General features: G+C 39.6%; 3 protein-coding genes across 3 annotated transcripts in view; 1 reads left to right on the forward strand and 2 right to left on the reverse strand.

Annotated features, from left to right (window-relative positions):
* ISCA1 (iron-sulfur cluster assembly 1) overlaps positions 1 to 27296 on the reverse strand; it is a 521537-nt gene that overhangs the window by 452010 nt on the left and 42231 nt on the right. The gene's annotated exons all lie outside the window — the stretch shown is intronic.
* On the reverse strand, positions 2683 to 12434 carry LOC128497360 (fructose-1,6-bisphosphatase 1-like). Its single transcript, XM_053467399.1, has 7 exons — positions 12166 to 12434; positions 6416 to 6578; positions 5347 to 5439; positions 4499 to 4639; positions 4272 to 4409; positions 3513 to 3632; positions 2683 to 3013 (listed from the first exon to the last, which is right to left on the reverse strand). The coding sequence occupies exons 1-7, from the start codon at positions 12333 to 12335 to the stop codon at positions 2822 to 2824; spliced, it is 1017 nt and encodes a 338-aa protein (XP_053323374.1). The 5' UTR covers positions 12336 to 12434; the 3' UTR covers positions 2683 to 2821.
* AOPEP (aminopeptidase O (putative)) overlaps positions 22190 to 27296 on the forward strand; it is a 150518-nt gene continuing 145411 nt past the window's right edge. The window contains exons 1-2 of the mRNA XM_053467370.1: positions 22190 to 22262; positions 23005 to 23113. The gene's annotated coding sequence lies outside the window, so the exon portion shown is untranslated. The remainder of the gene's footprint in view (positions 22263 to 23004; positions 23114 to 27296) is intronic.

Below are 27296 nucleotides of genomic sequence, written 5' to 3' on the forward strand. Positions count from 1 at the left end.
TTGCTAAATAAGCCACTGGTTTATATTTAGCAAGGACGTTATGACATTTGAATAAAGGTCGAAGATCCATCTCCAATTACTGCCAAATGGTACTAACAGGAGTTGCAATATTTATGACTAAGGCACAAACACAAGCAGTGGGGGTGTACGTTTACATATTGGCAATGCATTCATTCACCTGGCAGCATTTTTTACTTTAACAATTTGTGTGGCACCATGTATATGATTTATGTGCTCGGTCAGACGCTCGTCACGAAAGGCATCATGGTCAAGCAGGAAAGTTTGGTCTCATCCCGCATGTTTTGTGTCTGCTGTAACCATGGCTTGTGAGGAACATAGTGACTATAAAGGACACACAAACACACACTCTCTCTCTCCACCGGACCTGAAGCCCATATATTGTCGCTGAAAGCACTTGCACAAAAGAAAAAAAATGGGTCCAGGAGGCTCTCGTTTAGGCTCTCAAACTCTTGTGTGCTACTGTCGAATTTCATCACCTGCAAAGCGGATACCTCTGGGGGAATATGTGGAAACATAATATCAACATAACACAGCTACTAAAAGACATGAAACTGCATAAAATGCCCTGAGCATCAATTTAAGAAAATAAACCTTAACAGATCCGTCACTCTATTCTTTTGTCTAATCACATAACCGCGTCTATGGCCACAGCCTATCAGTGCCTTTGTTTGACGCGAGTAAGTATTCCTGGCAAAATTATGAATGGCAAATTTTCCTTAGTTATTGTGGGGAATTAAAGTATTCAGCAGTACTATAAATGATGTTCATAAGTTTAGTTACAAAATTGTTAATTACAGTGATAGATTTGCACCTTATAGCCAGAGTGCCATCTCTATGGCCTCTCAAATCCTACATCACAGTAAAGTCTTCTTTGGAGATAATGGACCCTGTAGTCCATTTATCATGTAACCCTTACATGTAAGCATGCAGATATTACTCAAACATGACATGATCATAAGCGCAAATTTCCATTTAACTCTCAAGGAGTAAAATTAATGTTTTAATTAATGATATCTGAACAACAATAATTTAAAAAAGTAACTTTATATGGCAGGTTAATGGCATTGGGGTGTCGTGGGAGTGTGCGCCTCTGCAGGGTCTCTCACAGCAGGACAGGACACAGATGGTTCACAATGATGGGAACCCATCAGGTGGCATCCAGTCACAACCTGGAAACTTCTCACGCTGGCTTCTCCCTCAGGTTCAAAATGGCAGCACTTTTTAAACCCAAACGATAAGTCTTGATGATCCACCCGTGCAGCTCCTGCCTGGGCACCTCCGACAGAGTTTTAAAGGCCTCACTCCCCATCCTTGTTTAAGCCCTTGGTGCTTTTTTGGGTGAAGGGTTCATACACTCCATGACAGGTGGCCAGTAGCAAGTTAAAAACCCGATAAACTTCTTGGTGGCACAGTTGTTTGGACACATTTCCACCTCTAGGGCTGATTTTAATGATTTCCATACCTTGGAACAAAATTAATTTTAAATCTCTATTGCCAAGATCCCAAAAATGCAGCCTAACAGGTGCAAGGTACTTATAAACTATATTTTCCCATGGATACATTCCAACTATAAGTGTGCAACTAGCAATAGATTTGTTTGGTGGAACACATCTTCTTGCCCGTGACAAAGTTACTTCAAGTCAGCACCAGCGCTGGCTCGGTGAAAGTTGTAGGCACATGCACACAAACCTTCCCGCCGATTTCGAACCATATTTTTGAAGCCTGTCTGCATTTGGTAGTATTGTAACTTCTCTTGATCATTCATTCAGGATAACCCTGTACCATCAACCTGTCATGAATTCTAACACTTGTTCCCCAAAGGACTCAACATCTGAGCAATTCCATCTTAAGCGTGTAAATTGGCCCACTGGAATGCTATGAATCGAGAGACTTGGATGACAACTCCTAGCACACAGAACAATTTTAGCATAAAGAGGGTTAAGATCTCTGATGCTGGTTCCTTGAATTTTACTGCTGTGTGTTAAATTGTTAATCATACACATAATCCTTTTTGCTTTTATGTCTACCACTGCATTGTGCTGAGTTTCTGATATGCTGGAGGAATATCTGCATGTTTACAGGACACTTTGTGAGGCAGATGGCCTCGTTTCCTGCCTGGAGCACTGTGGATATAGAGACTGAGAGTGGCAAGAGTTGTGATTATTTGCACAATTGCTCATCTTTCAGTATCTGACCAGCTTATAGTTTACAGTATGCATCACTGTTCACATGATTATGATGCATGTTGCAACCAGATACTGTGTTCCAATATCCAAGTGGCTTCCAGGTTGCAAGAACTTGCGTTTGAAATAGCCGAGTACAGAAAAAAAATTATGAGACTTTTTTTGTGCCAAATACTACATACAAAACTATTGAACAATATCAAGAGGATATAAACGTTTGAAGGGAGTTCCCTTTAACAACTATTACCAAACACATCAAGACTCTATACAAGCAGTAGGTAATAAAGCAAACTACACTATACACACACACACACTATGCCTCTACTATATTCTCCACATTACCTGTTTTCTTCCATACACTTGGTACTTTGCACAACAGTGAATGAGACCCTTTAGCCATGCTTTAACAACTTCTCAAACACACACCATTCTTTGTACTCTATAGACAGATTAAAGAATTATAGGATCAAAACACAGATTAATATAAAAAATTTATTTTGTGGTTTCACACCCAACATTGCCTATAAAAGTAATAAAGATTCCTGATGATGTTGAAAGCAGCTAAATGAAAAGAGATTCTTTGGTCCAGTTTAGAGGGAACTGTATGCATCTGTTCCTCATTTTTTGGCATGCTTTTTGAAAAGCTCAATATATTCCTGCACATCATCTGGTGAACCCAGTGCTATGGGCATCCGCTGGTGAATGGAGTCAGGAACCACATCCAGCACTGGCTCTAGTCCTGTGGTTGCCATTCCTCCAGCCTTCTCCATGATGTAGGCCATTGGGTTGCACTCATACAGAAGCCTCAACTGTAAGAAATGTTAAACAGATCAACTGAGATGAAGTAAAGAAATAGAGCATTCAGAAATTGAGCATTCAGAAATATTTGAAGGTTCTACTTTATTGTGAAGTGTCTTGTCTATAGTATGTCTACAATTCTAGAACCATAGAGCATTTAAACATACTACAAGAGCATCTGCACATCTTAGAATGTGTAGAAACTAGAAAATAATCTGTGATGAGCTGAGAAAAATCATCTTTTCACGTGTTTTTAGCCAAATGAAACATATAGGTGGATTACGAAGACCCTGCTGAGGCAGGAAGGGCCAGGTATGTGGGGCATAATGCATAGTTAACGATGAATTGAAACCTTTGCATCTTTTAGCGTAAATCACGTCTACAAATTCCATGTAGCAGGTTTTTTTTGTCAGTTTATTTTTTAGTTCCAGATTTCACTGATCTCTTCCTTCAGCAACTTTACATGCCCTTCTTCTACATGCACAATTGGTTTGGCAGAAGATATTATACCTTTCCTTTGGGACTCTTCACATTAGCAGGGTACAGAAAGATTCCTCCATAGACCAATGTCCGGTGCACATCAGCAACCATTGAACCCACATATCTTCCTCCATAAGGTGAACTTCCATCCTTTAATGGAAGATAAACCAAGCAATGTAAGGAACACCAAGTAACAATATAGAGATAGAGAAATAGAGACAACCAACCCCAAATTTCTCAGAAAACAGAGATAATGTTATAATTGAAATAGATTGATTAATTGTTGTTAATCAACATGATAGATCAATGTTAATCAAATACAACTATGGTATAGTTTAACATAGCAAAGTATCGCCTCAACAGTACCATTTAGTATAATTTTCTATAGAGAAAAAAAAGTTTGGTGCCATTATGTGATCTGGCAAAAATATCAAATAGTTTCTATTGCATTAAATAATCTTTATATATGTTTTAAGTGGTACTTGAATGCACTATTGTCATACATATGCCATTTATCACATAGTCTCATGAGAAATGTATCTCATATGTGCATGTGTGTATGGAAAGAGTTAAACTAAATCACACACACTTCAGTTCTTTTAATTAGTGCTTCAGATCCGATCTGAGAGTCAGGACAGTCATGAACAGAAATTTACAATCAATTTAATGTGTAGAATCAATGGACAGTGTAGAATCAAGAGCTATACATCCTAAAGTATTGGTGGTCCTAGGGAACTGGTCTAAAAAACAATGTATATAGTATATCCCCTCCCAATCAAAATGTCTTACTTCAGGGAATTTCTTCTTTTGCAGGTATTCAGTAACCGCTCCATCAAAATATTTGGCGTAGCCTTCGTTGAGACTGTAGATATTGCCCTTCTGTTTTATTTTAACATTTTTGTTTACCAAAATGAATTCACCAATTGCCTGAAAGAAAAAAAAATGTTTTGGATGTTTAATTGTTCACCAGGTCCAGGGTTTTAACAATAAAAGAGGTGAAAAAGCACAATACTTACAGGGTCTAGCATGAAGCAGTTGACACCGCATTCAGTAGCCAGCACCATCATAGTTGCACTGCCATATAACGCGTAGCCAGCTGCGATTATGTTACGGCCGGACTGCAAGGCATCTTTCTCACATGGCTCACTGTCAGTAGTCTGCACATAAAGCATATATTTAGTATGGATCAAAATAATACTAGATGCATCACATATTTAAGGTTCAGAAACTTTGAAATAGCATTGGATCCCCTGCTCTGCATTTGTTCTACTTATGCGATATTATCAGCGTGAAATATGATCAAATATGGTCATTTTATACCTAAAGGAGGTTGTAGCGTAGACTTAATTCCTTAGTAGACAATGCCATGTAAGAGACACGGCCAACTGACTCTTCTGTGGTCAACGCTAGATGTGTTTAGACTGGAGATCTTAGGAAACATGGTTGTATTACGTTTAACATGTAGTGTAATTTGAGAGGTATTTTGGTATAATGTAACGGTGCACATAGTTTCATATAAAATCTAGGAAACTCTCCTATTTCTCCTTTGTAGTCATAATTTTTTCTATCGTGCACCCTCCCCACAATGGAAACAGGGATATGTTTGTTTTATTACGAATATATTGTATAGCAAAGTGACTCTTAAATTGTGTGTCGTCCAGGGTGCTGTTCTCCCCAACTGGCTTTTCCAAATAAGCTCAGGGTCTATGCACACCTTATATCATGAGAGTTGAACACGTGTTAGTTCTACTGCCACTTTAATCTGTTTACAGATTTTTCATGGTGTCCAGTTATCAATTATTAATTGATGTTAAGCTTTAGGAACCTTGTAATATTGTATCTTTAGAGCACAAAACTATTTTACCTTTTTGTAGATGGCAAAGATTGTGCCAATAGAAGCAAGACAGTCAATGTTCGATGAACCGTCGAGGGGATCAAAGCATACAACATATTTACCCTTAAAAAATAAAAAATAAGACAATGATATTCAACACACAGGCTTTAGCAACAATAACACATAATTTTACTCTGACATAATATGCAAGCATGCAGAACTGAAAATTTCACATCGTTAAATTGTTTTAGCAAAACATAAAACAGCGGCAGAGATGAAGATGTTAATACTGCAAACTGAAGCAGATGATAATGTCTAGTGATAGGATCAGCAGCCAATGCATGCAGCAAGTCCTGAAAGGGATCCATCAAGAGGCACTTTTATAATGATATACAACCACAGCCGCCATGGAAAACAGACTAACAGGAAACATTGCAGTTGCCTTTGCAACTGTACGTTGCATAAATGTAATTACAAATGTATTTCGCTGAAGAAACTTCCTGAACATACATGCCCAGCCACAATTACCCAACTTACCTAGCTATATGTGAATCCCTGAACGCTAATGACAAAGGAGATAAATGCATAGCATTAGCCACTATACACCATGATTCTGATATAGAAATGAACTGACTGCTGCACACCAGGTGTATGGTCTAAAAGGACTCGAGATGGCTTGGGTGGAAGAAAGCCTTAGAATAAAGTGTGTAGCTTATAAACAAAAAGTATAGCCACTATAGGAACCACAGCATTCACGATTCTCTACCAGATTCTCTTTGGACGCTGATTTTTCTTTTATTAGTGTAGAGGACCACTAGATATAGTCATTTAGGGGGAAGCCCTACAAGAAATCCCAAAGTTCATAGGCTGATCTGATTTTCTTTTTGTTGGTTTCTGTTGATGTTAGAGTTAATACATGTCTTGGAAAAAAACATGTTACTTTTCTGAGTTTCAATATATACTAGTTTTACAGTATAGTATTGGCTAAACGGCATCCCTAGGTTTGGTTAATATTGTACAAAATAATAAACTTAAGCAAAGCATGAAAATGTAACATGAATTTCTTTCTACCAAAACCATTAAATATATGGGCACACACCCTTTTCTCAGGCTCCACAATGATGGCATGCTGGTCTTCTTCTGATACCAAGACACAGGAACTATATGACGCCTTCAAGGTGTTGATCACCAGGTCGTTGGAGAGGACATCCAGTTTTTTCACTTGATCTCCTGTCACATTTGTGGATCCAGCGATGCCATAGCTAAAACAATGAATGAATACATTAACTGTGCATCAGTTAACAAAACAGAATAGTAATGTTAGAATAAAACTACACAATATGTTCTTTTTTTCCTATATCAGGCAAGTATACATTGTTGTATTTACTGACCACGGACCAGCAGAAGCAATTTGTCTTGTCGTCATTCTTTTCAGTTAAAGTGGTGTTCTCATCCATAGATACATTTAGTTAAACTATGTGGCCTATGCATGTAAACTTAAAAGAGTTCAGCAAGGATCCAGGCAAGGAGTAAATACTGCCTAAACATTTTGTAATATCCTGGTAGTGCAAGGATGTCCTCCTTGCTAATCCTTCCCAGACACATGGCTATAAGGAACATTTGCCTATTTTTTATGTATTTAGTTAGTTAGTTTATGGTACATCACTGCTATAAGTCATAAAATAAAGTAAAGAAACAACCGGAAAAAAAAACAAAAAGATACTGCATTGCTCCATTTGCTCAGTTGTAAAGTGAAAAAGATCCAGGAACTCTCGTGATCTCACCAGCTAGCCTTGTACTTTAGAAATATAATTAAATGTTGTCATCAACATTACTCGGACCCAAGACTTCCACCATCTAATTGTGGGTTTTCTTTAACCCCTTGGCTGCTAAGCCATTTCCCACCCTGGTGCTAAGCTGGTTTTCGGCATTTTGGTGCATCTCACGTTTAAACGTGTTTCAAGTAAATTTCTTGGGAATAAACTATACAAACCATATATTGTTTTTTTCAGCACACCCAGCAGATTCCAAATATACCATTTTTATATGTGTATGTCTCATTAGGTTTGCAAAATACAACCAAAAATGGGAAAAAAGTGTAATTTTTCACTTCCAACTCAATAAAAACTAGTTTGTAATGTTATTTTTCTAAACTCTAATATCAAAACCTGTGTTGCTAAATATTTGTAGTAGGTAACCGGTCTAAAATAAACAGACATTGAGAACAGTAGACTGTGTTTTTCTAATATTTTATTGCTAAAAGTTAAATTTATTAGACTATCACAAAATTCATCTTTAAATTTAATGCATGGCTGCGTCAATTAAACAGCTCTAGCTGCCCGGGATGATAAAATATGCCAACAAAACTATATATTTTTAGAAACAACACCCCCAGCCGCAGCAAATGAGGTCTTATTTGTATTTGTATCACAAATCTGACTTGCACAACAAATAAGTGAATATCACACAAATAAAAATAAAAAATAAATAAAATTAAAAGCGACAAGTTCATTTATGTCTTCCGCACTCCAGGTTTGTCCTAGAAACACATGCAGCCCCTCATTTGATGCGCCAAGGGGTGTAGTTTCTGAAAATATATACTTTATGTACCATAATTTAACTTCCCAGCTGTCTAGAGCTGTCTAATTGCAGGCATCACCCCTAAATGTTTTAAGACAATTTTTTAACAAGATTCTCCAATCTGCCATATCTGAAGTTAAAGTGGTCTAGACATCTGGGAAGTTAAATTAGGGTACATAAAGTACACATTTCAAGAAACTACACCCCTTGGAGCTTCAAATGAGGGGTTACATGTATTTCTAGGACAAAAGTTAAGTTCACAGATAATGATGGAATATGTCGCTTTGGCTAGAAAATGTTTTTTCTAACCATAGCGACATGTTCATTTGTGTCTTGCGCACTCCAGGTTTGTCCTAGAAACACACGCAGCCCCTCATTTGATGCGCCGAGGGGTGTAGTTTTTGAAAATATGTACTTTTTGTGCCATAATTTAACTTCTTACGTGAGCAGTAATGCCACATCAAGGCTTCAACCCTAATTACTGACTATTCACACGCCTTTCATATCTCCATTCACTCGCTGAAGCACACGCCATTCTTTCCATACATTCACTCACAGAAGCACACACACCATTCTTTCCCCTTACAATCCCAAAGAGATGATCGTAAAGGGAGAAAAAAATCACTTTTACAGGAAAAAATAAGTTTTGCAGTAAAAATGCAAGGGGCTCCAGGGATGACATGGTTAACTTACGTACTACCGGCTATACGGCAGATTTTTGCAGTTCATCTGGATTTCAAAAATTGCCTTCCTCTACCATTGGCTAAATTTAACCCCACGATCAAAGGGATCATGGGGTTAAAATTTAGTATCGGCCATTTTTAAAAAGGGAATGTGACTTTTTATAGCTGTATGATCACTGTGGTAACATTGGCTACCACAGTGATCATTTAGCTAGAATACTTAAACTTTTTTTTTTTTTTTAAAGTTAAACCAGTTTATGTTTAGATAATTTAATTTGGGGGTCTCTAGGCAATTTTGATCTTTATTTATCTGCCTTTAGAGACCCCCAAATCATTTTTTTTACTTTTTTTGTACATTTTTATTTTTTTAACATAATATTTTTTATTCTTTTTTTACAAGCATTATACCGTTGGAAAGGTGAGGCGATTACCTTTCCAACGGTATATGTTGGGGGTCTGTAGCTGCTCAGATGCCTGAGATGCAGGCATCTAAGCAGCATGCCCCCATACCGTGAAAACTGACAATTGTCAGTTTTCAATAAAGTTGCGCGGTGACGTCATCGCGTCGTTACGCGCGACGTCACCGGCCGGATCGGATGCTCCCAGTGATGCCCTTCAAAATGAGGGGCAGATCGCCGGGGTAGGTGGTGATGGGGGTCCACAGACCCCCATCAAAGTAGGAGAGTGCTAACGACGGCATGGTGCCGTCGTTAGCACCTGACTGGGACTGCTAGCGACGGCACCATGCCGTCGTTAGCAGTCAAGGGGTTAAATTATTCATAAGATGCGTTGGGGTACTGATTATAAAAAAAATCTGTGAAAGTGGTGGTTCCCACTTATAGATATGCTATGGATTTCTTATTAAATGCATCTAAAAACAAAACAATATTACAGATATAATTAATGGGGAAGTGGTGTGATCGTGATGTATATTTGTAATACAGTGTATGTGTGAGAGATTGTGTTGTTTTGTAGTAATGAACTGTTCCTATAGCTGTATTTCAGGTTAAATTAGATTTTTTTTCTCAGTGTGTCTTCAGTTTCACTGTTCGCTGACCTCCAGTAAAAACACAGGCAACAGTTTAAAGGGCAACAGTTTGTTAGTGATTGGCTGGTAGGGACAACACCCACAATAAAAATATATAAATAATATACATTTCCTATTAAACAGATAGCAGTTTACACTCCGTACATGTTACTTCTTCGTGCACATCTTGGCTATTCTATACAGGTTTGAAATTGGTTTGGAATAAGATATGTACCATCATGCTGTAGATATTTTGACTCCCTTTGTGCATGTGAAACTATCACGCCCCCTCCCCCTTTCTTTCTGCTGGGAGATCAAAGGTCACTAGGTAAAAAGTCCTTGAAACTAATGTTTCTGAGAAGCATGCTATTTTACTCAACACCTACAAGTTGCAAAATAACATTCTAGAGCAATAAAATGGCCTAGAGTTTATTTATTATAAATATGTAAAAAAAAAAAACACCATGTATATTTCTAGTGGGTGTTGCATGATGTGTTTGTGTACCTATTTTATATATTGTTTATTATTATTTTAATTATTTTTAATTTTTTTGACTGGAGATCCCTTTGAGATCTTTAAAGACTTCAGGGCTCTCCTTTAATACAGGATGGTACCACTTATGATGTCATAATAACTATTTTTTTATATACATATATTTTGTGAAACATTTTCCTCAGTTTACTTTGAACACCACTGCTGCTGGTAAGTAACAGAGTGATCAGTAAGCTGGGCTCTATTGTATCTGAACTAGAACAACGTAAAGGCAATACGATGAGTCTATCATGAGCTAAGGTCTGTGTTATCTTGCGATTGGTGGCCAGTTGGCTCACTTACGTACAAAATATTACAAAATTTTGCTAGTAACTAAGCGTGTTGTTGTACTATTTGCAATTAACATTATGGATCTTATTTTAAAGAGGGCCCTGGCCCTTAGGAGGTTTTGAAAAATAAATATCAATCTTAAAAGTTAAAAAAAAAAAAAAAGAGCCATTTATTATGGTACTGCAGGCAGATCCTGGGGGTGGTGGGGGGAGGGGATCAACAGTTCCTGTACCAAATTACTGGAGGCAGATCATGCTGTTGGGCAATCAGCAGTTCACTGTTGCTCAACAGGCTCATTGGCAAGATCAGAGATCCCCATTGCAATCATCTCACTTACACTGTGCCCGGTTTGTCTTTTTAAGGAAGCATGTTTTGGTATGATGTCATGTCCCGGTGCGATTAACGGGTGTCATGATTAAATGTAGGTCTGGTGGGTACTAGGCTGGTTCAGACCTAAACCAACATAAATACACCACTGCCTACAGCGACTCAACCACATCAACCACAAACATCATATTAAACTATGCGTTTCCTAGACAATGTGATAGATCAATGTAATAGCTGGAAAAAGAGCATGGGGTGTTCTAGACATCTCTACAACAAGAAGTGCTGGTGGCATGTAGCACAGACTTACTGCCACAAAACGATGTTCAAGATGAGTAAGAAACCCATTGATGATATATAGTGTGCGGGAACAGGCACATTATAACAATTAAAAGATTGATCTGTGCCCGGTTCTTATTTAAGTTTAATTATCTTAGTTAAAAAAACAAAAACAAACCTCAAATTCTATCCGCCGCACCCAGTATGTTAATTTACTTTGAACAAATATTGTGCTCTACTCCATTCTATTCTATTGTGTCACAGCAGGACCCACAATAGGTTTTTTTTTTCAAAACGCACAAGAAAAGATGTTGACAACTGCCAGATCCGTGTGCCAAGTTAATCAAAATGAAATATCTGCGTTTAATGCTATCTGGTTACTTTGCAAGGTGCGGCTATACGATCTATCTGATAAAGCCCAAATAAAATCAGCTTGTTGCCAATTCAATTTTTGCTTATATCATTATGATTAAGCAAGGTTCCGACTGGGGACTGACAGCTGTGATCTCAAGAGCTCCTGGAACCAACAGAAGTATCTTGGACCTTTTATACATCACAACCCAAACCAACAAATATTCGCAGGTTTCTGCATTGTACGACACAAGCTGTGACACATGAATTCACAAATTATGGGCTAAATCAATTAAAAAAAGTAAATGAGTGCTGGCTGGTGGGTCCTAGATCACATCATACTGGCAGTTTTCCCAATGTTATAATAAAATTATTAGGAATTATCAGGTCTCCATCATCTGGACCAGCATTAGCAGGTATTTGATAATCATCACACAGCCTTTGCTCTCATCTTACTGTGTTGATATTATTAGGGGTTACACAGCTTGATCATGTAAGTTAGGAAATGGGCGGGGCTTAAAGCAACAAGGAACTTGTCTTAATGTGTCCCGAAACTGGGAAGATGCACATGAGAGACAACCAGACTACAATCAGCATAACACGGAGCTCTCAGAGGCTGCTGCTGTGTACTACTTTTGCTGAGGTGGCAAAGCATTGTGGGAGTTGCAGTCCATAGCAGCTGGAGTGGCAGTTGTCGCTTATGACTATCTGTCACTTGGTCGCATGGCGCTGCGTGGCATTGCCCGGGTGAAATGACACGTGTGCAGTGTGGATGTACTCACAGGTTGGCCAGCCCAGCCTTGCGCACCGCCGAGGAGATGGCTTTGACAGCCGTGCACATGGCATTAAGGAGCTGGGTCATCTCTCCGGTTCCCTTGGCTTTCCTGCCTTCGTCCATGACAAATCGGGTAAGGGTGATGACATCGGTGTCAAAGGGGGCCTGGTCCGACATGATGACCGCTGCAGGATACACACGAGCAGGAACGGGGTAGCTGTTGTGTCTGGGCTGCTAGATGGACGGGTCAGCGCAGCGTCTGCCCTGTGCCACCTTTATAAAAAGGGACACTCCCAGGCCCACGTCTGCCAGTCAGAGGAGGGAGGACATGTGGGTGTGTGCAAGGGGCGGAGACAAATCTGCAGCCTGCTCCAATCTGCGACTCAAACAACTGGATTCTTTCAATGCGCTGATTGGCTCCACGAGTCCAGCGTACACAACTCTGTACATACTGACCATAGTCCACCGTCAAAGTTGCACAAACAGAAAGTGGGAAACAGGCTGACGTGCCCCAGTGTCTAGCCTTGTGAATCGTGCTGATGCACCGTGTGTGTGTGGGGGGAGTGCATGCAATACAGAGCTTGTCATGCAGAAATGCAAACACATTCATCTCGGATGGGGGGTGGGGAGTGGGATCTGAATTTGCAGTCCCAGTATGCTATTTTTATAAAAGAGCATACACATTCTAAATGTGGGTGCAATCGCCTTATAACTGTTACTTCACTATTCATTGTGATGGACTCACACAAGAAAGTTTCTCCAATGGGAAGGGCTGAGCTGGGCCTGTATAATGTGTAATTCATCTTGTAAGGAGAGGTTTCTAAGAGATCTCACTGATTACATTTCTTTTAATCTCACGGGGTTGGACCTTCATAATATCAAGGAGCTGAAATGCATGTCTCCTGTCAATGTATAATCCCCTAAATAATTTGCATGCTGATTGCTCAATATTTACCACCTATGGAGTATGTCTTGTGTTCAGCTTTGGCCCAGCACCTGAAAGAAACTGTTTGATCACTGAGCCAGTGATCGGCCAATCAAAACAACTCTCAAACATTTGCAATCAAGCGCTGGGTTACAGAGATGTACAGAATTTTTTCCCCCTTTATAACACTGATTGTTAAATTAATTTAATAGTTTGTGAAGCGGGATACCAAGCTACTTTTCAAATATTCTTCAGCTTAAGCAGTTTTAGAGGATGTGTCCAGGGACAGAAGCCTAAATCTGAGAACCATTCCATGAAAACTAGCATATCTGTTCAATGTACTGTCATTGTCATAGTAAAATGTCCTTTTTATGGGGCATCAGGAGCAAATCTAAGATTTATGGAAATCAAACATAATTCTGGGCTCATCATAATAAACAAGTCATTTACAGTTGTGTGAAAAATAAATTACACCCTCTTTGAATTCTACGGTTTTTACATATCAGGACATAATAACAATCACCTGTTCCTTAGTAGGTCTAAAAACTAGATAAATACAACCTCAGATGAACAACAATGCATGACATATTACACTGTGTAATGACTTATTCATCAAAATAAAGCCAAAATGGAGAAGCCCTGTGTGAAGTACACTTTATAATTCAATAGTTTGTAGAACCACCTTTAGCAGCAATAACTTGAAGTAATAGTTTTCTGTATGGCTTTATCAGTCACTCACATCGTTGTAGAGGAATTTTGACCCACTCTACAATGTTGCTTCAGTTGATTGAGGTTTGCTGACATTTGTTTTTGCACATCTCTCTTAAGGTCATTTCAGTCTGGTTGAGGTATGGACTTTGACTGGGCCATTCGCAACACCTTTATTCTTTTCTTTTTCAGCCATTCTGTTGTAGATTTGCTGGTGTGCTTGGGATCATTGTCCTGTTGTAATTTTGGCCAAGCTTTAGCTGTAAGATGAGATTGCCGCACATTTCACTCTAGACTACTTTGGTATACAGAGGAGTTCATGGTCGACTGAATGACTGCAAGGTTCCTAGGTCCTGTCGCTGCAAAATAAGCCCAAATCATCACCCCTCCACCACCATGCTTGACAGTTAGTATGAGGTGTTTGTGCTGATATGCTATGTTTGATTTTTGCCAAACATGGCGCTATGCATAATGGCCAAGCATATCCACTTTGGTCTTATCTGTCCAAAGGACTCTTGTGGTTTGCTCAGATGCAGCTTTGCAACCCCAAGCCGTGCTCCCATGTTCTCTTTAGAGAGAAGAGAAGAGGTTTTCTCCTGGCAACACTATCAAACAAACCATACTTGTTCATTCTTTTTCTAATTGTACTGTCATGAACTTTAGCATTTAACATGCTCAGGCTGTAGTGCCTGGGATGTAACTCTTGGGTTTTTTGCAATTTCTCTGAGAATTGCACAGTCTGACCTTGGAGTGAATTTGCTGGGACGTCCACTCCTGGGAAGATTGGCAACTGTCTTGTTGTTTTCCACTATTGAATAATCTTTTTCACTGTAGAATGGTGGACTTTAAATTGCTCGGAAATGGCCTTATAACCCTTCCCAGATTGATGGGCAGCAAAAATTACTTCTCTAAGATCATTGCTGATGTCTTTCCTCATTGTAAGCACACACCTGATTGCTCCAGACCAGCAAACTGCTAAAGCTTCGGCTTTTATAGAGGTGGTCACGCTTTCTGATGATCAATTAATCAAGGGAATTTGATTAGCAGGACCTGTCTGCTAGTTAGCATCTTAATCCCTATGGAAACAGTAAGGGTGTACTTAGTTTTTCCACACTTGACTTCTCCATTTTTCCTTTATTTTTGTTGAAGAAATCATGACACGGTGTAATTTGTCATATATTTACCTACTATTGAGCAGATGATTGTTATTATGTCCTGATATGTAAAACCATAGAATTCAAATAGTACTTTCTTTTTCTCACGACTGTATATGCAAAGATACCATTAATATGAATAGCAATAACTGGAATGAGAATATATTTTTCTGTGTACTACAGGGAAAGTTCTTGAATCACAAATTGTCTTGTTTTTTTGTTTGCTCACTGAAGATAAACGTTCAGCTTGAGTGCTGATAAGAAACGAAATACTAGGAAAACACTTGCTCAGCAGATTTTCTAAATCCTGTTTGTGCAAGTAACCAGACAGGTTAGTTAGAGGTGTGACTCTTTCCTGCCAGCCTGTTTTCTCATAGTTGTTAATGGGCAATATTACAAAGAGGTTGTCCCTCACAATTTTCTGCATTATCTAATGGTGTCTTCCTAAGTATATAAAATAAATGTATTATTTTAATATATTTCTGAACTATCTTCTAACTTCCTCTAATCTATGTCAACTTGTCCTGCTTGGGGTCATCACCAGAGAGCCTTCTCGGAGGTAGTGGGTTCCTCCAATGAATATGTGTGAATGAATATTTGTGAATGAGTATCTGTGAATTAGAGAATGAGTAGTTGTGAATGAGTATCTGTGAATGACTGAATAAATGAGTGAATTAGTATTTTTGCATAAATATGTGTGAATGAGTGAATTAATAAGTATCTGTGAATGAATGAATGAGTATCTGTGAATGAATATGTGTAAATGAATATCTGTGAACAAGTAAGTGAATGGATGAGTATGTGTGTGATAGCATGGATGTGTAAGTAGGGGGCAAAGACAACACAGGCAGGGAGTTTGGAGCAAAGACAACACAGGCAGGCAGTTTGGGGCAAGCATGGGACAGGGAGGCTGTTCGGGGCAAAAATTTGGGCAGTTTGGGACAGGTCCTGTGGATGCAATCTGGGTGCATTTTTCAATTGATCTATACTTGCAAGAATGGGTTTTTGTGTTATTTAGTTGCTCTGTACCGGCAATGCTATGTTTCATGTGTAATTTATCAGTTCCTGCAAATACAGAGTTTGTATGTCTTATTCAGTTGATCTATACCTGCAATGCTGTGTTTCAATCTGTTGTTTATTTCATATATACCTGAACTACAAGACAGAGGAAAATAGAGGTGTGGTCAGTAAAAAAGGGGGCAAAGGGACTCTGGAGGTGATGATGGGGGAGGGGGCACCACAGGTGTTACCCACATAGGGTGCCTGAACACCTGAAGCCTGCCCTGATCACTACTCGCACTCTGTTTCAGGTCAGTTGCCGGAACCGCATCATTCATTTGTTATGTGATAGGCATAGTATTGTGCCCTGCGCGTGTGGGGAGAGGGAAGACCTTTTTGTGAGGTTTTTGGTGTTGGAGTGGAAGGCGTGATTGTATGCTAGGAAGTGATGGGGGGGTTGGGCCCAAGAAAATCCTTGACCAGGGCCCAATTAATATTAAAGGCGGCCTTGTGGCCTTTTCTCCTGCAATTTGGTCTTGGCTTCTTACCTACAAGACCGTTACACAACTTTAGTGCTAGGAACAGGTCAAGCTTATGTCTCCGTAGGTTGCTAAATGTTTATGCTTAAAAACACTGCTCTTCCAAGTATTACATGTTTCTTCTGTTTTTATTTCTATAAATAAATAAAACAATCCCCTTTAATGACCAATGACATGCGAGGCATGTCAAGCAAAAACAGCAATTTAATGATCAATGATGTAGCTGCCACATCATGGCATTAAATAAGCTAAAACAGTGTTGCTGTAATGCCTTCACTGAAATTTACTACAGGGCATCAATGTCCACCATACACTGTATGGCAGATGCTTAGGAGCTGATCAACAATCGCCTCCTAAGCTTAAACAGTGTTAGTTAAATGCCTCTATAGCGAGCAGGCCCAGACTGGCCATCGGGCACACTGGGCATTTGCCCGGTAGGCCGGGCGGCCCAGGGCTGATAGAGCTGCAGCTCCAGGCCCCTACCTTAAAATAGGCCCAGTCAGGACCGGACTATCTTTTGTTGTTGTGCATATTTGCAGGCTCTGACCAAACCTTATGATTGAGCACCCCACCTGCCACATAGGTGCCTCATTAATGGTGTCCAGAGTAGGGTTTAAATTGTGTGAGACGGAATCTCATATATATGATTTAGATAATCTGACATGATCTTTCTTTGTTGTCTCTATATACAGTATAATCCATGTAAAGATATAGACTTAAAAAATCCCTCAAGACCCACTTCTTTAAGGACACCTACGACTAGTTACTAATACCCTTCCTCTCATCTCAACGGACAATACTTATACTAGTGTGCCTGGTCCATCCCTGACAGTGGCACTTAGTGCTTGTGTAATTCACCCTAACTCCATCTAGAGTGTAAGCTTGTTTGAGATCCTGTTTCTGCAAGTTAAATTATTATGTTATGTACTACTTGTTATGTCCTGTTTACCCATTGCACAGCGCTGTGGAATGAGATGGGGCTACATAAAACAATAAGTAGTGATAATATTAAAAGTAAACAAATCTTGCCCTGCCTGAAAATATATATACACACTTAAAGATAATATTCTTTCTCCAACACATAAAACATTGTTGGGCGTTATTGCTTTATACGGAAAAGAGGAATAAAGTTTCAAAATTGCAAAAGTGCTAACTCTTCTCTAAAAAACAGTGGTTTTTAGATATGTCTAAATATAAAAGGAAATTTATTTTGTAATCGTTCAAAAACGATGTCACCTTCTTACAACATTAGATGAGCACATGGGAGGGCTGGTAAGTGGTAACTCTCAACCCGGGAATCAGGTTGTGCCCAATGGCCCATATGGCAAATGGTTAACTAGATATTTGTAATAAAACATTTTATATTATGTGTTGAAATAATCTCCGGACTCTCTATACATGCTCTTATCCCATTTCTTGGGCCATTAACAAAACATGTTACAGTTGAACAATGTGTTAAATGAGCAGTTAGGCAGGTTAGGCAGTTTGAATGCATGGGTGTCTGCCAGGACAGAGGACTAAAGTGTTACAGCAGCACGAAAACAGTGACTATTACCCCATTTCCCATTACCCATTTTGTGTGTATTTTGTGTGTTTTTTGGGTGTAGATACAGAAAGAGCCCCATCTCTCCTTTAAATCACTATATACAGTATGTATTGTCCCTGGCACTTTGAACTCAACAGGAATTAAACTACAGGGAGGCAGACACTTGCTGGGTACACAAGACATCATGCTACACTTCTATATCACGAGGTATTATTTCAATAGCAGTCCACCGTGAATTTGCCCGTCGTGCCCGATGCTAGGACATTTCTCCATCTGTGAAGTTCCTTTTTGGGGGTCTGCTAAAACTTTAATGATATGACAAACTATGCAACATATTTAACAGCACAATACACAAACCAAACCCTGTAAGGGTAGATTTGATTTAATTATTTCCATATGACCTTATTGCTGCATGTAATGAAGTAATGGAATAGTGAGCCTTTTTAAATTATTGATCATCTATCTATCTCTAAGATGCATTACATTCTTATTACTACTACTACTACTACCTAAAGCTACATACTACCTAATACTGCAAATTAAATTATTTCCGTATGCAGGAAGCTTTTAAGAAACTCCATGTGTTAGAGCACATATCTTCTTTCCAGATTTAAGAACAAAGATCTTTCATACTTCACAAATGTAACTAGATCTCTGTTAGCGGTTCATGTTAAAAGCACTAGAAGGCATGTTTCCTTTCACACAAATAAGTGGTAGAGTTGAACAATCCAAACTAACAAGTTTACAATGTTTTTTACTCTTTGCCCTTTTTTTCTTTAAAGACATAATTGACATGCAGTGAGTAGAGAGCCAATAGGCAAAAACAAACAGGGTGGAATTTTGTAGGATACAAAATATAGTTTTATTAAAATAATTGTCATTTGCTCAGTTTATGCAAGTAAGCTTTAGTTGTGTATATTAACAACATTGTAAAACTACATATATGGTCCTAATGAGTTTTCTCCATCATATTTTCATTGTCACACATTAAGAATGCCAATAGAGGTAAGCATAAGTTGGTATCCTACTAAATACTGATACATAATAGAGGGGGTATTCATCAAGGAGTGAATCGAAGAGAGATTATATTTAGTTTCACTGGCCTAACAGTACATTTTGAACCCCTACGTGTGGGATAGTTCTTCTGCAAAAAAGGGCATTAATAAACCTTCTAGAATTGGTGCTTTATAAAGCATATTTACATCAAAGCAATATTGCATTTACATCAATGCAAAAACAACTTCACAAGCAACTTGTCCCACAGTGCCATATTTGCCCCAAAACAGCTTGTGTGTGCCACCTTTTCACGCAAACTTCTTGTCCGCACCATCTTTGCCCCTAAGCAGCTTGTCAGTGCTCCCAAGCAGCTTGTCTGTGTCATTTTGTGTCTCCAAACAGAATGTCTGTGCCCCCAAACAGCCTGCTTCTTCCACCTCTGTCCCTTAACAGCCTTTAGTGAATGGATCCCATTGTGTCCTTAAACATAATCTTGTTTCTCAATGCTGCAGAATGGTTTAAGCTAAAGAATAATGCTATATTTTACATTAATATGTCTGTTCTAGTGATTATTTATCTGTGCTTGTAGACAAAATACGTTTTTTCCATTGTCATAAACATTGGCATGACATGTACCTTATTCAAAATGCTTCAGGCTGCACAATGTGATTGTGTACAGCTTTTTAGGTCTGACAGTTGAGGCCTTTGTTAATTATAAACACAGTAACAAAAACCTAGGGTAAAGGTCTATCTGTGTATAGGTCACACAACATGACTTTTACAAGGTATAATGTGTGTTGTGGTTTGATTTCAATTGTTGTTGGTGTTGTTACTTGAGGTGCATTTTATCTGGACTGGTCAGCAATATGGAAAAGTTATATGTGCCCTGGAGAACATGACCAATGTGGTCACCCCAATACCCTCTCACACTTGTGTATTGCCCCTAGCTAGCCCCACCTTGTATATTTATCCCACCACCTATATCCTCTTTAGTATTGATTTATGTGATAACCCCTGCCAACACCCCCTTGTGAATTAATGCCCCCCTCTTTAGTATCATGTCAGCCCTGGCACCTTGATTCCATCCACAGGGTCTGCCCAACGCCCTGACTGGAAGCTTAGGACTTGCCACCATTGCCCCCAAACAGCCTGTCTGTGGCATCCTAGCCTCAATCAGCCTGTGCCATGCTTTCCCCCCCCCACTTATACATCCATGCTATCACACATATATCCATTTACACATTAACAAAAATGTATTCACTCATTTATATATCATTCACAGATATTCATTCACAGATACTCATTCATTCCCTCAATCAAGCATACTCGTTCATACACCCACCCTTTTACCTGAACTGCAGAGGTCTCAGCGTCGCTCGCAGACTTCCGCAGGGGGCGCTGCTTCCCTCTATGTTGCTCGCACTCTGCGCGAACAACTTCTCTTGTCTTGCCCAGGGGAAGCAGGGTCATGTGATGTGACACAAATTCACGTGACACTGCTGGGTTCCTGCTTCTCCTGGGTGGAACAAGAGACGTGTGTATGAGCAACGCACAGGTAAGCAGCAGGGCCCCCTAGAGTGGCAGTTGCAGTCCCTGCAATCACTGTTGCTGCAGGCTTTTGCCCCACATTAAACACAGCCCTGGCGGTCGTGCGGCCTCACAGTTTAGATTTGTGAACAATTTTGGACAGGCACAGGGAAGCTGGGAGGCAGCAGGGTCGTATAAGGTTATGTGATCTTTCGTTAAAAGCAAGGCTGCTTGCACAGTGTTCAAGTAGTCAGAGGGAAATCTGCTAGTGTGTGTGAGTGTGGGGGGGGGCAAGTGAGTTAGTTAGAGGATAAGGGATGGTGTATGTATGTCAGGACCTGGGCAAGCACGTTCGGTAGGAGCCCAGTTGCAGGGGATACCAGGGGGTCTGTACCTACCTACCAGTTATGAAGCATCGTGCGGTACAGACAGAGCCCATGGTAAAAAAAGACACAAGAGCCTGGATATATACCGTATCTGCTCGAGGTCTGACTGCAAGACCAAGATCCAGATCCCCCGCAGAACTGCAGGAGACCTGGATCCTCCTCTCTAGCAGTCAGTGGACGTCTGCACGATGCGCCCCAGACTATAGGGTAGATCAGGTATATAAAGGCAGGGCTAATATCTGGATAATGTAGCTCAGCTGTCCCAAATGTTTAAACAGGTGCTCCTGAGAGGGAAGGGCGGCGACTAGTGGTTGCTAGTATGCATTGCAATATATAAATATTACATAGTCCAGGCTGGAAGGCTGGCATTCCTACAATGTATGTACATACATTAGAATGAGAATGTATGTATAACTGTGTGTGTTAACAAGAATGTGTATGTAAGTACGCGGGCTTCACTGCTGAGTGCCGGGATATGACGTCATATTCTGGCGCTCAGCGTGAAGCGACGGCACTGCGACCGAGGCCTCACGGAGGAGACTGGTGAGGGCCGAGCAGTTGCTAAAAGCCTAATTCACGAGAGACCGCTTGGCACCTCTCTCCTCCGCAACAATTGTGATTCCTCACACATACAAAAAAAAGAAAGTAGCCCCATCACATAAGATTTTATCCTATATTATCTGCCTAGCGCTGATGTCATCTTTCTCTAGTACGCAAGGATGCTGAGGTGTTAACATTCTGTCTATTTTATTTGTTTCCATAAAAAGGCCTCAGCACCAGGCCCATGATGCTTAAAAGATTTTAAGAAGTATTTTTTTTTTTTATCTCATGGACAAAATGTGAGCAATAACGTATAAATATCATACAATCACTTCATAAACAGATATCATATACACTGCATATATAGTTTGAAGAAAATATGCTTCTAAAATATTTTTTTACCATTTGCCAATTAAAAAAAAAAAGTCCCCTGATTTTATTTTAAAAAAAGTTTTTTTCATGAGGTTTTGTAGATGACTAAAAGATTTTTTTAAATAAGAGTTAGAAAAAGTTATTTTTCGTTATAAATTTTAATTTTTGTAGGAAGTTAGATGATCAAAAAATAAAACACACCCTGGTCCTCAAGGGGTTAATGGTTGTTCAGTGCCCGTAGCCAAAGTTTTTTCTCTCTCCCGCGTGGTGAATGTGCTGTTGCGAATCAATAAGCACGCTTTTGTGTGTGGAATCTGCCGCTTTGTCGCGGATGCTTTTAGTGCGCTGGAATCGAAAGCTAGAAGTTGTACAGTCTCCTCAGCAAGCGCTTCCCGGTTACAGAGCGTAGCTGGTGAGTGTGGTGATTGTATACATACGGGTGTATGTGGCATGTCCATTGCTCAACAAATCATATTGTCCACGACCTCCATATCCCTTTTCCAGTTAGCATATAATACAGAAATAGCTGTTGCCGTTATATTAGTATCCGCGAGCTTTATGCCCGTTTTATGATATTAACGAATAATTACAGCTTGAAGTTCCCACGAGCGCTGAAACATCAGACTTAAAGCCAACATCGGTATTATAAACCTGTATCTCCCCTCCCCCCATGAACGCATAGCAAGCTATAAGCCACCTGTCATTCATATTGTATATTTGTATGCATTCGTCACACATTAGTAGATTGAAGGAACCACGTTAATAAATTGAATTATCAACAAAACTTTATTGATTGATTTATTTGCAGCTTGAAATATGGCTATGGTATTCTATAAAATGTTGATTAATCTTTATTTGCACGCCACCAGCACATTCCACAGCCTTGTACGATATGTTTATACCTTATTACCGATTCTGATATTTAATTACTTATTCTAATACAATGGCACCTGTTCAATGTCGCACTTTAGGATTTAAACACAGGATTAAACTATCCATCTATTTATCATTAAACAATATTAAGATTATTTTTTTACGGTTAAGGTGTTGCAGGTGTAATAACCAGTTCATGTGCTAAATTTTTTGGGGGCTAGTACTAAATAGAAATTCTAAGTGTCTTGTAAATGCAACTTATCTGATCCCCTTTATTCTAGATATTTTAAAAGATATCGGTTGCTGCGCAGACAATATTAAACCAGCCCTGTGGAAATGTATACACAATCTATACATAAGAATACAACCATAGCAGGTGCTTGCAGATAAGTTAATCAAATACTTTAATTTTGTTTACCTGTGTTAAAGCTGCAGTGCCAATGCTTCCTGTTGCATAATCTGCAGCGATTTACCCTTCTGATTGTGAATTCCATGGTTTAATCTTTACTTTATAAAGTTAAATGAAAAATACGTAAGCGTTTTATTCATTAAAGAGTGAATTTGCAGAAGAGTTGAACATTGTCTTCTTGGTATCACTTTGCCCTATCAGTCGGAAACCCCATTGTGTGGCAAGATCTCATATTGATAATAGTGATATCTGGAAGTGGTAGTGCTCTGACTCTATCGTTGGAGAAGAGACCCCAGTAACTTCTTTACATTTATTGGCACAAATGTACAGATCAATCAGAGAACATATGCATGAGATATTGGTAGATTACCAGTACATGGTCAAAACTTTGAACCTAAAATCACAAAGAAAAAGAGACACTAGATAGAAAATGGATGTAGCAACGATATTACGTCTTAAAAAAAAAAACAGGTGTTGGATTCATGAAGCATTCTAGGGTTTCACTTGATTGATGGTACATATACATTTGGGGCATGTCACCTACTCACAGGGTACTTTGCTATTTTAGCTAATGAAAGGGTTGAGAAGGTGCCCAATCTGAGAGAAGTACATAGATAACCAAGTTTCCTCCCTGATCAGCAAATATACTCCTGCCCGCCCTCTAAGATCCAACAATGACCTGCTCCTTGCATCTTCACTTATCACCTCCTCCCATGCCTGCCTACAAGACTTCTCTCGCGCAGCACCAACCCTGTGCTGTCTGACTCTCACCAACTCTACCCTCCTTCAAATGCTCCCTAAAAACTTTTCTCTTAATGGAAGCCTACCACTGACATAAACTCCCCCTACACTAACATCATTCACTACCACGCAGTCCTCACCTCCTGTTTCTCACCCCTTATCCACCTAGAATGTAAGTTCCTGCGGGAACAGGGTCCTCCATTCCTCTTGTATCTGTATGTCAATTGCTTGTCATTTTGTACTTGTCGTTATCTGTAAAATTTTTACCTTTTACAGCGCTGCTGAGTCTGTCAGCGCTTTATAAATAAAGTATAATAATAATAATAAAGCAGGGCTCGACAAATCCCAGGTCGCCATGGCGACTGAGAATTTTGTCCTGGCGCCTAGGAATTTGTCAGCCTGTTAAATCCCCCAAAAATGCCCCCACGTCGCCACAATTGTGGTGACCGTGGGGGTGCTGCTGCTGTCTGCCCAGAGGCAGCTTCAGGGACAGGGGGAGAGGGTTCTTTGGTCTCCACAACCCAGCATTGAAAGAGTTAAAAAAAAAAATAATAATTAAAAAAAAAAACAGGGTCCAGGGTACTTCGAGGTCAAATGCTGTGAGTTTAGTAAGTGGGCTGATGATGATCAGATCACTCCTGACCAACTGTTCGTTTAAAAAAAAATCCTGGCTCCTAACTTTTTTAGCTAGCACCTAAATTCACAACAAATTTGTCAAGCCCTGTAATAAAGTAACTGAATAATGCAATCACATAACTGATCAGAACTAGTTTTGTGTCAACCCTTGACTGGAACACTACAATACACCGTCATACGTCCCATTTTTTCATAAATAGTGCGATTCAGATTCATCAACGTATGTGATATTTCTTCAGGAATTCCATGATCTTCCATTATGGAAATAACTTCTTGTAACAAAGGGACAATTCTTCAGTTTCCACATTTAATGACAGTTTGGTTGCTAAAACAAAACAGTGTAGCAATCTATTGATAAGAAGAGGTGAGCAGAGCAGAACAGGTAATTTTTGTGCCTATGGTATTTAACAGGTAGGGCACATGTCCCATCAATACAGAGATATTTATTTATTATGTTGTTCAGTGTAGTGGTGTAAGAACCAATGGCAAGCTATCATTTGTAGGTAACATAGCTACTACATTGGGGAGAGCACCCTTAGGTTTTCCTTTGACCTTTGCAATTGTGTAATTACTATATGGGTTGACTTAATATTATAGATATGTCTAAAATAGAATAGTGAAATGGACCGCTTTATACAAGGTGACTGTAGCCAGGTTGAGTTGGAGATTTGATCATATTGGTAATCAGTCTCAGTTTGGAAGAAATGTCTAACCTGAAGATATTTGTAAAGAATCCACAGAAGCCAAGTTGTTATTCTCCCTTAACCCCTTAATGACAATTGCCGGTCCTGGCACGGCACGGAAAAGCATGTGCTTTACGACAATTGACGTGCCAGGACCGGCACGTCTTTAAACGGGTGCAGAAAGCGATCTACTATCGCTTTCTGCACCCAAAAAGCGTTGCTGAATGCCTCGACCTCGAGGCATTCAGCAACGCCGCGATCGGCACGAAGGGGCCATCTCTGGCCCCTCCACGGGGCATCAACATCCGCCATGCTTTGTATGGCGGCGGACGCCCGTTTTAAAAGCGTTTAGGAGGTGATCGACGATCGCCTCCTAAACTTAAATGGTGTCGCTGGAATGCCTCGATCAGGAGGCATCCAGCGACACCAAACACTAACCTTTTGATGGGCTGTGACCGCTCCGGAGAGCGGTCACAGCCGCAGCTGCCGGCAATCTTCGCCATCAAGGAAGATGGCTGCCGTCCTGTAACAGGAACCACAAATTTTAAAAGTTCGCTAGATGGTCCAGACCATCTAGAGAACTTTGGCTCCACTTGCAGGTTGAACACAGGTACTGCATTCACCATGCAAGTCAATGGAGCCCAGCTTTCTAATCACAGTGTGATTAGTAAAAATAAATTAAAAAATAAAATAAAATTAATAATACGGTAATTAGAAAAAAATAGTAAAAAAACAGTAAAATGTAAAAATCATTTCCCACTGATGTCACTATCAGGGGAACCTCCAAGTTGAAAAAAATGTTAAAAATTTTTTTAAAAAAAATAATAAAAAAAAAAATATATATATATATAAAAAATATATTTTTGTGAGCAAGTCCTAAAATTAGCATATTAGCTTAAAACAATTCTCGCATGGAAAGAGTTAAAATACTGGCATATTAAATGCCCGTGGGGTGTCTACTTTTAAAAAATGTATGATTTGATGGGGTAAATTGAATGGGCCAGGTTCAACAACGTCCCAATTAACACGGGGGGAAGGATGGCCACACATCTAATTTCCAATTAGAAAAATGCACACGTACCAAATGTGGCCTTTTAGTTCCCCCAAAAAATGACACACCCATGCATGTGGGGTATCACTGCACTCAGGAGATGTTGCTGAACACATTATGGGGTGTCATGTGACAGCGGCATATACCAGGAGCTGTAAATTCATACATAAAGTAGGTGTGTGTGGGGAAAAATACACACACAAAAATATTACTGCAAACTTTGAAAAAATGCTGGTGGTAAAATCTGTGCATGCAAAGAGTTAAAATACCAGCATTTAAAATACCCTGTGGTGTCTAGTTTTGAAAAATATATGGTTTTGTTGGGCACACTGAAATGGCCCGGCTCAAAGATGTACCAAATAGGGCATGGGCAGTGGATCCCCAAATGCCAAAGTTCAACATTGAAAAAAGCGCATGCCCCAAATGTGGCCCTTTTGCCCCAAAACAGCCAGGCAAAATCATTCATGTGGGGTATCGCTGCGCTCAGGAGATGTTGCTGAACACATATTGGGGTGTTTTGTGATAGTGACATATACGAGAACATTTTAATTCATACCTGAATTAAAATGTGTGTGGAAAACCAAATGCAAAAAAATGACTACCACAAAGTTTGACAAAGACTGGTGGTAGATATGGTGCATGGAAAGAGTTAAAATACTAGCATTTGAAATACCCTGGGGTGTCTAGTTTTCAAAAATATATGGGTTTATTGGGCACACTGAAATGGCCCGGCTCAAAGATGTACCAAATAGGGCATGGGCAGTGGATCCCCAAATGCCAAAGTTCAACATTGAAAAATGCGCATGCCCCAAATGTGGCCCTTTTGCCCCCAAACAGCCAGGCAAAATCATTCATGTGGGGTATCGCTGCGCTCAGGAGATGTTGCTGAACACATATTGGGGTGTTTTGTGATAGTGACATAAACGAGAACATTTTAATTCATACCTGAAGTAAAATGTGTATGACAAAACAAATGCAAAAAAATGACTACCATAAAGTTTGACAAAGACTGGTGGTAGATATGGTGCATGGAAAGAGTTAAAATACTAGCAT

This window comes from Spea bombifrons, chromosome 1 (genome assembly GCF_027358695.1).
Source record: "Spea bombifrons isolate aSpeBom1 chromosome 1, aSpeBom1.2.pri, whole genome shotgun sequence".
Taxonomy (NCBI): domain Eukaryota; kingdom Metazoa; phylum Chordata; class Amphibia; order Anura; family Pelobatidae; genus Spea; species Spea bombifrons.

What these genes read in the sequence shown, in the direction of transcription:
- LOC128497360 (XM_053467399.1), bottom strand. Translation starts at nt 12,335, where the DNA reads ATGTCGGACCAGGCCCCCTTTGACACCGATGTCATCACCCTTACCCGA. An exon ending in AAGGCTGGGCTGGCCAACCT is followed by an intron (nt 6,579 to 12,165) that starts GTGAGTACATCC and finishes TCATTGTTTTAG; the next exon opens with CTATGGCATCGCTGGATCCA. An exon ending in TCTTTGCCATCTACAAAAAG is followed by an intron (nt 4,640 to 5,346) that starts GTAAAATAGTTT and finishes CTTTATGTGCAG; the next exon opens with ACTACTGACAGTGAGCCATG.